Genomic DNA, 12,458 nt, shown 5'->3' with positions numbered 1-12,458 from the left:
TGCTGAGAACCACGCCTGTTATATTGTGTTACATACATACAGGGTGTGAAACACAGGCATAACCCACACAATCCTCACCCAACCCAATTATCTGACATGAATGAACGTGAGATTGTTTTGCCGGTGTGACAAACATACCACGAAACGATATCTGCTCTTTGCATTTTGTATCATCATCCCTTGTGCTACTCTATGGTGTTATTCGTCTGTTCCAGCACCGTGTCCCAGTGGTCAGTACTCCGTGACTGGCTACGCTCCCTGTACACCGTGTCCTCGCCATTTTTACCAAGACTCCAGAGCACAGACACAGTGTAAGGAGTGCGACACAGACCAGATCACAGAACAGACAGGCTCAAAGACACTTAGTGACTGTAAACCCGGAAGTAAGTCAACTCTTTCCTTCAAAGAAATTTTGATAGAGAATGTGACACAAACTAATACTAAACTATATATATAGACTAGTATGCTGAATACAAATGTGATTCTTTCTTCATCTACTGAGAAGGTAAGAAATGGCAACATCGTATTACGATTATTTGAATAACGGATATATACTGTATTACTTTTTCGAAATATTTCGTTCCTTTAATAAAGTTAATTGTTCGACAACTTTTCCTCCAGTCACCCATCCAGCAAAAACAAAAAGCTTAAAGTGTAGGGTTCTTCTGTTTGCTTATGAAAATGTGCTATGATTTATCAGAAATGAGCTTCATGACCCTGGACTGTCCTCATATAACATACAATGTGACATCAACGACACCCACCACTTACAACATCGCCGACCAGATCACCCACAGCAGCGGAGCACTGACCTCTTCCCCAACAACCATCGTCAATTTGTCTAATGTGGGCACGTTCAATGACTACAGAGTCACGCTGCGCAACGACCAGGGATTTGAAAAGACTTGTGCCTTCTAAGTTCTGATCAAGGTAAACTCCCATCTTTCTAACCTTTGTGCTTATGTTCGTTTATGGCCACTTAACCCTTATTGTTATGGAATAATTCCTGTCACAAGCAGTTTGAGTTTAAACCTAAGAATTCTCTTTGATTATGGCCCTGAACATGTTCATTATAGCAGGGAAACAATATACATACAGTTATACACATCAAATCTTGAAATACTATTCTTATTGAATTCACCTTTTGTTGAATTTTCGAGTGTTTTATACGAACACAAATACGTCCAATTTTGCTCAACACTTATGTTGATGCTTTAGACAAATGCAACTAAACACATTTACTGCTCGCTCATGTTGTTTAAGCTGGAAAATGTTTCCACGAGCTGACCAACAGTCTACAGAAAGCTGACGTTAATCGCTCCAGCAACAACGGCTACAGCATCCTCTCCTCTGTCGTCACCTGCAAAAATGGTTATGCCCTTGCCGACGGCTCCACAAGTCGTACATACAACTGTTCGGGAGAGAATCTCTGGTCACCATCTTTACCTCTCGAGGACTGTTTACGTAGGTGGACGGTTGCCAATGTAATCTTTATGGTACATGTAGTACCACTTGCAGGTTGCTGGTTGACACTGACAAGGCGTTATAACGCATATAACTGGTATGACTTTCCCAAGTCTCTCCTAATCACCCCAACTGTCAGCACCTCTCTCTCTTTCTCATACACTGTCTCTCACTCTTCTTTACCCCGTCTTTCTCTATCTGTTCTTACACACACACATAAACAATAGATAGATTGTTTAGTCTCCGCTACTTTTTTTTAATAGTATATATTAATATACGTTATGTACTTGTACTCCGTGAAGCCTACCACATCCTGTGTACATGTACATATGTATATTTCAACTGTTTGTACACTTTGGTACCACAGCCTCCTCCCCCATCACCGAGTACACGTACAAGGTCAGCCTAGATCTGAAGTCCAGGGACCTGGTGAACGCGGACAGTGCATGCCGCAGCGACTTAACAAACCTTTACAACGATGTGATATCCCCCACAACATCCGGCATCAACAATCTGTGTCCGATTCAGGGACAGCTGAACGCCAGATACCGCTTCAGTGTCGCCGAGGCCATCTTTGTTGGTGTTCCCGCTCTCTTTGATGTATGTACACATGTCTGCAGCTTTGTTCTGTACACAGGTATCGAGTATTGCCAGAGTATTTCCAGACAATTCCATAAACGTGGAGAAACGAATTCATCTATTTCATTTTGTCATGAATAACCGATACCTCTTTTTACTTAGCTCTCTGTTTTGAAACTTTGCATTAATATTCATATTTGCACTGGTATTGTCGAACCCTATGTTCCTTTCAGCATAAGGTGGAACTGACGCTTAAAGTGGAAAATTACGATGGACAGAACACCGGTCTTGAACTTTGCGCCGGCAATATCAACCTACAGAAGACAGTGTTGTTTGGGCTGGTAGCCGGAGAATGTAGCTTCACTGTGCAGGACAGTTCCCCAGGCGTTAATCTCACACGGTTCGGACAACCCTGTAGTGTCGGGTACCAGCTGAGAGACGTCGGAGGAAGCAAGAAGTGTCGTAAGTTGTCTGCTTGAGTGGGTTTTAAGTGTGTTGTCAGCTTGCTTTGTCAAGAAGTATCGTAGGTTGCCTGCTTGATTGGGTTTAAGTGTGTTGTCAGCTTGCTCTGTCAAGAAGTGTCGTAAGTTGTCTGCTAAAGTGGGTTTAAGTGTGTTGTCAGCTTGCTCTGTCAAGAAGTGTCGTAAGTTGTCTGCTTGAGTGGTTGTAAGTGTGTTGTCAGCTTGCTCTGTCAAGAAGAGCCGTAAGTTGTCTACTTGAGTGGGTTTAAGTGTGTTGTCAGCTTGCTCTGTCAAGAAGTGTCGTAGGTTGTCTGCTTGATTGGGTATAAGTGTGTTGTCAGCTTGCTCTGTCAAGAAGTGTCGTAAGTTGTCTGCTTGATTGGGTTTAAGTGTGTTGTCCACTTGATCTGTCAAGAAGTGTCGTAAGTTGTCTGCTTGAGTGGGTTTAAGTGTGTTGTCTGGTCGAGCTTGCTCTGTCAAAGAAGTGTCGTAGGTTGCCTGCTTGAGTGGGTTTAAGTGTGTTGTGAGCTTGCTCTGTCAAGAAGTGTCGTAAGTTGTCTGCTTGATTGGGTTTAAGTGTGTTGTCAGCTTGCTCTGTCAAGAAGTGTCGTAAGTTGTCTGCTTGAGTGGGTTTAAGTGTGTTGTCAGCTTGCTCTGTCTGCCTTCTGTTGATGTTCTTCCAGCAGTTGTGCCGTTAAGGAAACGTGGGTAGACTTTCAAGTATAAATCATAGTTACAATATACCAACAGCAAACCACACCAATATTCTATCCTGGTGTATCTAAAGATCGATTGTTACGCAACTACGGAGACCTTAACACTGTGTGAAATGTGTTGCTTGACGCGGACAGTTGATACAGCTGTATATAGTGTAAATAGCATGTGATGTTTGGTGTTACACTTCCTCGGTACAGAGTGTAGTACCTTTTGAGGTTTGAGTCTCGTCCTGGATTCGAGCCAACACATTCAGACTGAGGTCTAATCGCCAGCATACAAAGTCAGTGAACTAACCACCTAACTGACGGTCTGACAATTGAAAAGAAGAGCCGTGTAAACTTACATTGTCAGAGTTATACACGTGATCTAGACTACTAGTTGAATATAATGTCCAGATGAAATGTCTCAAGTCCGCTAACACATAAGTCAAGCATGGGGGGACACGTGAAGAATATATCAAGCCTTGGGTTATCTAAGTAGACATGTCATCACTGTCTGTGTGTTATTGCGTGTAGTGGTGATCTGTCGCATCTCCGTCAGATACCGTGAGTGAATGTATCCTATAGCCACCAGGGGTTACGTTCATTGATGTAAAACGCCATGTTCGTATGTCGCCGTACTTTACATGTATATCTATGTTCACACAGGGTGACACATGTCTACATGTCACGATAGGCCAACAAACAGCATGAAACCAAAATTCAGTGAAACCACCTGTCATTATCAGAGTATCTGAAAATAGGGAAAACGTCAGAAAACGAGATAAATTCTTTACCCAAAAGGATCCAACTGTTAGCATCGCGGGTGAGGCAGTGGTGCAACCACGAGGGTCACATCAGCTCGCGGTAGTGTCTGGATGGTTGCCAAGGGACGATTGTTCCACTCTCCAGAAAGAGCATTGCTGAGTTCTTGTCAGCAGCGCGTTCACGTGCGTTGGATCGAGTGATCAAGCATGGGTCCACTGTGTGGACTATGGTCATCACTTCTAAGTAGACATCAATAACCGTGACAAGATTTGGTCGTGTGTTATCGGCAGTTAGGATGTCGTCCAGTCCGATTGCTCCTGCACACGGTGACATGCACAGAATGTCATCCCTGTAACATAATCCTACTGATCCCACCCTAAACCATCATCGCTGCTGTCTTTCAACAGATATCTCTGTATGTTTCAGTACCTTGTCCCCACGGATACTCGTCGTCCCCCAGTGGAGGTTGTGTTGAGTGCCCTGACGGTCAGTATCAGGACCAGCCCGGACAACTCTCCTGTAAGAGCTGTGGCAGCAATATGTACTCACTGACCCCACGGACCAGCAGAGCAAGATGTGTCAGTGAGTGCGATGTTCACCTGCTTGTATTTGAAAGAATACACAACTATTGAAGCTACCTGCCGTGACGGTGCTTCAGGTGTGAATTTGTTGTTGTGTTAACACTGCGGACTGTGTTGTTTCAGGTAAGTGTCGTCCTGGGTTCTATTCTGAAACAGGGCAGCAGCCATGTGATGGGTGCAACGAAGATACGTACTGGGTGAACGCCACTCATTGCCTACCATGTCCAGATGGAGGCTCCACCCTGTATGTAGAGGGCACCACCAGCATATCAGCGTGTAGAGGTAAGGTGTATTATTCTTATAGATACAGAGACGATGTGGTTGTGTCAAATGTAGAGACTGTGTGGTTGTGTCAGATGTAGAGACTGTGTGGTTGTGTCAGATGTAGAGACTGTGTGGTTGTGTCAGATGTAGAGACTGTGTGGTTGTGTCAGATGTAGGGACTGTGTGGTTGTGTTACATGTAGAGACTGTGTTGTTGTGTCTGATGTAGAGACTGTGTGTTGTGTCAGATGTAGAGACTGTGTTGTTGTGTCAGAAGTAGAGACTGTGTGATTGTGTCAGATGTAGAGACTGTGTGTTGTGTCAAATGTAGACACTATGTCGTTGTGTCAGATATAGAGACTGTGGTTGTGTCAGGTGTAGAGACTGTGTGGTTGTGTCAGATGTAGAGACTGTTTGGTTATGTCAGATGTAAAGGTTGTGTGGTTGTGTCAGACGTAGGGACTATGTGGTTGTGTCAGATGTAGAGACTGTGTGGGTATGTCAGATGAAGAGACTGTGTTGATGTATGCGATGTAGAGAATTTAATAATAATAATAGTTGGGATTTATAACTGCGCCTGTATCCGTGCATTTAATGCTCCCTCAAGGCACTACAAAAAAGGTAAATCTATGTACAATGTATACATGGCACTTCAAATAGAATGGAAAGCTATGGAGAAGTAATGAGTGTTTAGGAGGGACTTGAAAGAGTTAAGTGATTCGGCAAATTTGACGATCATGCGCTCCCCATTATAAAGCAGGATGCTGGGCACTATAAGGAGGTGTTGGGTTATCTTATTCTAGCGTTAAGTCGGGCTGGGGAAATTAGCGGAGGAAACGAATTTGATTTAGGCTGTAATTATGGAGTAATGTTATTATTCTATATTATTATAGGATATTTATATAGCGAAAATATCCACGCAACTAGTTTATGCTCAAGGTGCTTGTATATTTCCCTCTCGATCACTGGATATCAATCTCAACGGGTTCATCGTATTTTCAATCTCAACTCCCCGGGGATCATACAACTCTTGCAACCACTAGGCGCACCGAGTTCTTGCGGCTTTCACATCCTAGCGAGGTACCCATTCACAGCTGGGTGGACTGGGACAGATAGTTACAGTACTTTGTGCACGTTTACTTCACGTTGCTGTACCTGCAACTTGGTGTTCGCACGTATTCATGTGGCCACCATCTGGTCATTTACCAACGGATTCGTGGGTTCTTTTAAGTGCAAAGCAGGCTTGTGTACTACACACTAGGGGGTAATGTTCGGTTAAGAAGGCTTGGTTTGGGTGGTGTTATAAGAGATGTTTAAAGAATTGATTACCCGAAAGACTGAATGTGTGCCAGTAAAGGAATTGTGGGTGGTATTTACAAGTTGTGGAGTTTTTGTTTCTATTTTTCTACGTTTTTCTTTGAAAAAAACTATTATTGTTGCTCAGTTTGTCTATGTTATTTCCCAATAAGCGTTATGCCCGATTGAAGGACTGGTCACTGAGTTTTGAGTTGCGAACAAGTCTTCACAATCACACTTTGTAAAATAAAAGTACACAACGCAAAGTCCACGAAAGGTTGATTTAACATCTTGTACCTACGTCACACGTTAGTTTAACTCAGCTGGCCCTGGGCGTCTGTAGCTGCTGAGAACCACGCCTGTTATATTGTGTTACATACATACAGGGTGTGAAACACAGGCATAACCCACACAATCCTCACCCAACCCAATTATCTGACCTGAATGAACGTGAGATTGTTTTGCCGGTGTGACAAACATACCACGAAACGATATCTGCATGTTTTATCATCATCCCTTGTGCTACTCTATTGTGTTATTCGTCTGTTTCAGCACCGTGTCCCAGTGGTCAGTACTCCGTGACTGGCTACGCTCCCTGTACACCGTGTCCTCGCCATTTTTACCAAGACTCCAGAGCACAGACACAGTGTAAGGAGTGCGACTTAAACCAGACCACAGAACAGACAGGCTCAAAGACTCTTAGTGACTGTAAACCCGGAAGTAAGTCAACTCTTTCCTTCAAAGAAATTTTGATAGAGGATGTGACACAAACTAATGCTAAGCTATACATATAGACTAGTATGCTGAATACAAATGTGATTCTTTCTTCATCTACTTGTAAGAAATGGCAACATCGTATTACGATTATTTGAATAATGGATATTACACTTTCGAGATATTTCGTTCCTTTAATAAAGTTAATTGTTCGACAACTTTTCCTCCAGACACCCATCCAGCAAAAACAAAAACTTAAAGTGTAGGGTTCTTCTGTTTGTTTATGAAAATGTGCTATGATTTATCAGAAATGAGCTTCATGACCCTGGACTGTCCTCATATAACATACAATGTGACATCAACGACACCCACCACTTACAACATCGCCGACCAGATCACCCACAGCAGCGGAGCACTGACCTCTTCCCCAACAACCATCGTCAATTTGTCTAATGTGGGCACGTTCAATGACTACAGAGTCACGCTGCGCAACGACCAGGGATTTGAAAAGACTTGTGCCTTCCAAGTTCTGATCAAAGGTAAACTCCCATCTTTCTAACCTTTGTGCTTATGTTCGTTTATGGCCACTTAACCCTTATTGTTATGGAATAATTCCTGTCACAAGCAGTTTGAGTTTAAACCTAAGAATTCTCTTTGATTATGGCCCTGAACATGTTCATTATAGCAGAAACAATATACATACAGTTATACACATCAAATCTTGAAATACTATTCTTATTGAATTCACCTTTTGTTGAATTTTCGAGTGTTTTTATACGAACACAAATACGTCCAATTTTGCTCAACACTTATGTTGATGCTTTTAGACAAATGTGCTAAACACATTTACTGCTCGCTCATGTTGTTTAAGCTGGAAAATGTTTCCACGAGCTGACCAACAGTCTACAGAAAGCTGACGTTAATCGCTCCAGCAACAACGGCTACAGCATCCTCTCCTCTGTCGTCACCTGCAAAAATGGTTATGCCCTTGCCGACGGCTCCACAAGTCGTACATACAACTGTTCGGGAGAGAATCTCTGGTCACCATCTTTACCTCTCGAGGACTGTTTACGTAGGTGGACGGTTGCCAATGTAATCTTTATGGTACATGTAGTACCACTTGCAGGTTGCTGGTTGACACTGACAAGGCGTTATAACGCATATAACTGGTATGACTTTCCCAAGTCTCTCCTAATCACCCCAACTGTCAGCACCTCTCTCTCTTTCTCATACACTGTCTCTCACTCTTCTTTACCCCGTCTTTCTCTATCTGTTCTTACACACACATAAACAATAGATAGATTGTTTAGTCTCCGCTACTTTTTAATAGTATATATCAATATACGTTGCTGTACTTGTACTCCGTGAAGCCTACCACATCCTGTGTACATGTACATATGTATATTTCAACTGTTTGTACACTTTGGTACCACAGCCTCCTCCCATCACCGAGTACACGTACAAGGTCAGCCCTGAATCTGAAGTCCAGGGACCTGGTGAACGCGGACAGTGCATGCCGCAGCGACTTAACAAACCTTTACAACGATGTGATATCCCCCACAACATCCGGCATCAACAATCTGTGTCCGTTTCAGGGACAGCTGAACGCCAGATACCGCTTCAGTGTCGCCGAGGCCATCTTTGTTGGTGTTCCCGCTCTCTTTGATGTATGTACACATGTCTGCAGCTTTGTTCTGTACACAGGTATCGAGTATTGCCAGAGTATTTCCAGACAATTCCATAAACGTGGAGAAGCGAATTCATCTATTTCATTTTGTAATGAATAACCGATACCTCTTTTTACTTAGCTCTCACTTTTGAAACTTTGTATCAATATTCATATTTGCACTGGTATTGTCGAACCCTATGTTCCTTTCAGCATAAGGTGGAACTGACGCTTAAAGTGGAAAATTACGATGGACAGAACACAGGTCTTGAACTTTGCGCCGGCAATATCAACCTACAGAAGACAGTGTTGTTTGGGCTGGTAGCCGGAGAATGTAGCTTCACTGTGCAGGACAGTTCCCCAGGCGTTAATCTCACACGGTTCGGACAACCCTGTAGTGTCGGGTACCAGCTGAGAGACGTCGGAGGAAGCAAGAAGTGTCGTAAGTTTTCTGCTTGAGTGGGTTTTAAGTGTGTTGTCAGCTTGCTCTGTCAAGAAGTGTCGTAGGTTGCCTGCTTGATTGGGTTTAAGTGTGTTGTCAGCTTGCTCTGTCAAGAAGTGTCGTAAGTCGTCTGCTTGATTGGGTTTAAGTGTGTTGTCAGCTTGCTCTGTCAAGAAGTGTCGTAAGTTGTCTGCTTGAGTGGGTTTAAGTGTGTTGTCAGCTTGCTCTGTCTGCCTTCTGTTGATGTTCTTCCAGCAGTTGTGCCGTTAAGGAAACGTGGGTAGACGTTCAAGTATAAATCATAGTTACAATCTACCAACAGCAAACCACACCAATATTCTATCCTGGTGTATCTAAAGATCGATTGTTACGCAACTACGGAGACCTTAACACTGTGTGAAATGTGTTGCTTGACGCGGACAGTTGATACAGCTGTATATAGTGTAAATAGCATGTGATGTTTGGTGTTACACTTCCTCGGTACAGAGTGTAGTACCTTTTGAGGTTTGAGTCTCGTCCTGGACTCGAGCCAACACTTTCAGACTGAGGTCTAATCACCAGCATACAAAGTCAGTGAACTAACCACCTAACTGACGGTCTGACAATTGAAAAGAAGAGCCGTGTAAACTTACATTGTCAGAGTTATACACGTGATCTAGACTACTAGTTGAATATAATGTCCAGATGAAATGTCTCAAGTCCGCTAACACATAAGTAAAGCATGGGGGGACACGTGAAGAATATATCAAGCGTTGGGTTATCTAAGTGAACATGTCATCACTGTGTCTGCCATGTGTTATTGCGTGTAGTGGTGATCTGTCGCATCTCCGTCAGATACCGTGAGTGAATGTATCCTATAGCCACCAGGGGTTACGTTCATTGATGTAAAACGCCATGTTCGTATGTCGCCGTACTTTACATGTATATCTATGTTCACACAGGGTGACACATGTCTACATGTCACGATAGGCCAACAAGCAGCATGAAACCAAAATTCAGTGAAACCACCTGTCATTATCAGAGTATTGTATCTGAAAATAGGGAAAACGTCAGAAAACGAGATAAATTCTTTACCCAAAAGGATCCAACTGTTAGCATCATCGCGGGTGACGCAGTGGTGCAACCACGAGGGGTCACATCAGCTCGCGCAGTAGTGTCTGGGTGGTTGCCAAGGGACGATTGTTCCACTCTCCAGAAGAGCATTGCTGAGTTCTTGTCAGCAGCGCGTTCACGTGCGTTGGATCGAGTGATCAGCATGTGGGTCCACTGTGTGGACTATGGTCATCACTTCTAAGTAGACATCAATAACCGTGACAAGATTTGGTCGTGTTTATCGGCAGTTAGGATGTCGTCCAGTCCGATTGCTCCTGCACACGGTGACATGCACAGAATGTCATCCCTGTAACATAATCCTACTGATCCCACCCCCTAAACCATCATCGCTGCTGTCTTTCAAGCAGATCATCTCTGTATGTTTCAGTACCTTGTCCCCACGGATACTCGTCGTCCCCAGTGGAGGTTGTGTTGAGTGCCCTGACGGTCAGTATCAGGACCAGCCCGGACAACTCTCCTGTAAGAGCTGTGGCAGCAATATGTACTCACTGACCCACGGACCAGCAAGAGCAAGATGTGATGTCAGTGAGTGCGATGTTCACCTGCTTGTATTTGAAAGAATACACAACTATTGAAAGCTACCTGCCGTGACGGTGCTTCAGGTGTGAATTTGTTGTTGTGTTAACACTGCGGACTGTGTTGTTTCAGGTAAGTGTCGTCCTGGGTTCTATTCTGAAACAGGGCAGCAGCCATGTGATGGGTGCAACGAAGATACGTACTGGGTGAACGCCACTCGTTGCCTACCATGTCAGATGGAGGCTCCACCTGTATGTAGAGGGCACCACCAGCATATCAGCGTGTAGAGGTAAAGGTGTATTATTCTTATAGATACAGAGACGATGTGGTTTGTGTCAAATGTAGAGACTGTGTGGTTGTGTCAGATGTGCAGAGACTGTGTGGTTGTGTCTGTCAGATGTAGAGACTGTGTGGTTGTGTCGAATGTAGAGACTGTAGAGACTGTGTAGGTTGTGTGTGATGTGTTACATGATACTGTGTGGTTGTGTGTCACATGTAGAGACTGTGTGTTGTGTCAGATGTAGAGACTGTGTTGTTGTGTCAGATGTAGAGACTGTGTTGATTGTGTCCAGATGTAGTAGAGACTGTGTGGTTGTGTCAGATGTAGAGACTGTGTGTGTTGTGTCGTGATGTAGAGACTATGTGTTGTGTCAAATGTAGACACTATGTCGTTGTGTCAGATATAGAGACTGTGGTTGTGTCAGGTGTAGAGACTGTTTGGTTATGTCAGATGTAAAGGTTGTGTGGTTGTGTCAGACGTAGGGACTGTGTGGTTGTGTCAGATGTAGAGACGCTATTAATGGGTATGTCAGATGAAGAGACTGTGTTGATGTATGCGATGTAGAGAATTTAATAATAATAATAGTTGGGATTTATAACTGCGCCTGTATCCGTGCATTTAATGCTCCCTCAAGGCACTACAAAAAAGGTAAATCTATGTACAATGTATACATGGCACTTCAAATAGAATGGAAAGCTATGGAGAAGTAATGAGTGTTTAGGAGGGACTTGAAAGAGTTAAGTGATTCGGCAAATTGACGATCATGCGCTCCCCATTATAAAGCAGGATGCTGGGCACTATAAAGAGGTGTTGGGTTATCTTATTCTAGCGTTAAGTCGGGCTGGGGAAAATTAGCAGAGGAAACGAATTTGATTTAGGCTGTAATTATGGAGTAATGTTATTATTCTATATTATTATAGGATATTTATATAGCGAAAATATCCACGCAACTAGTTTATGCTCAAGGTGCTTGTATATTTCCCCCACTCGATCACTGGATATCAATCTCAACGGGTTCATCGTATTTTCAATCTCAACTCCCCGGGGATCATACAACTCTTGCAACCACTAGGCGCACCGAGTTCTTGCGGCTTTCACATCCTAGCGAGGTACCCATTCACAGCTGGGTGGACTGGGACACACACTCACAGTACTTTGTCCACGTTTACTTCACGTTGCTGTACCTGCAACTTGGTGTTCGTTCGCACGTATTCATGTAGCCACCATATGGTCATTTACCAACGGATTCGTGGGTTCTTTTAAGTGCAAAGCAGGCTTGTGTACTACACACTAGAGGGTAATGTTCGGTTAAGAAAGCTTGGTTTGGGTGGTGTTATAAGAGATGTTTAAAGAATTGATTACCCGAAAGACTGAATGTAACAGTAAAGGAGGTGTGGGTGGTATTTACAAGTTGTGGAGTTTTTTGTTTCTATTTTCTACGTTTTTCTTTGAAAAAAAGCTATTGTTGCTCCAGTTTGTCTATGTTATTTCCCAATAAGCGTTATGCCCGATTGAAAGACTGGTCACTGAGTTTTGAGTTGCGAACAAGTCAACACAAACACACCTTGTAAAATAAAGTACACAACAAGAAAAGTCCACGAAAGGTTGATTTAACATCTT

At 43.4% G+C, this 12,458-nt stretch overlaps 1 protein-coding gene and 1 long non-coding RNA gene across 2 annotated transcripts in view; both read left to right on the top strand.

Annotated features, from left to right (window-relative positions):
• Positions 1–8,297, top strand: part of LOC124271600 (sushi, von Willebrand factor type A, EGF and pentraxin domain-containing protein 1-like) — a 58,113-nt gene extending 49,816 nt beyond the window's left edge. Inside the window, exons 17-27 of the mRNA XM_046706750.1 lie at positions 216–383; positions 701–907; positions 1,264–1,432; positions 1,767–2,064; positions 2,277–2,505; positions 4,394–4,549; positions 4,672–4,830; positions 6,660–6,827; positions 7,130–7,360; positions 7,693–7,893; positions 8,257–8,297. Of these exons, the coding sequence (XP_046562706.1) occupies positions 216–383; positions 701–907; positions 1,264–1,432; positions 1,767–2,064; positions 2,277–2,505; positions 4,394–4,549; positions 4,672–4,830; positions 6,660–6,827; positions 7,130–7,360; positions 7,693–7,893; positions 8,257–8,297 (2,027 nt within the window). The remainder of the gene's footprint in view (positions 1–215; positions 384–700; positions 908–1,263; positions 1,433–1,766; positions 2,065–2,276; positions 2,506–4,393; positions 4,550–4,671; positions 4,831–6,659; positions 6,828–7,129; positions 7,361–7,692; positions 7,894–8,256) is intronic.
• A 30-nt stretch (positions 8,298–8,327) lies between these two features.
• On the top strand, positions 8,328–10,507 carry LOC124271602. The gene is made up of 3 exons (XR_006897090.1): positions 8,328–8,488; positions 8,701–8,929; positions 10,410–10,507. It is a non-coding gene; the product is annotated as an uncharacterized LOC124271602 (long non-coding RNA).
• Positions 10,508–12,458: the final 1,951 nt, after the last annotated feature.

Source organism: Haliotis rubra, unplaced genomic scaffold (assembly GCF_003918875.1).
Source record: "Haliotis rubra isolate DU_JTF1 unplaced genomic scaffold, ASM391887v1 Scf1616, whole genome shotgun sequence".
NCBI lineage: Eukaryota > Metazoa > Mollusca > Gastropoda > Lepetellida > Haliotidae > Haliotis > Haliotis rubra.
Note: the sequence above shows the minus strand (reverse complement) of the source record. Positions and strands in the feature narration are given on the sequence as shown.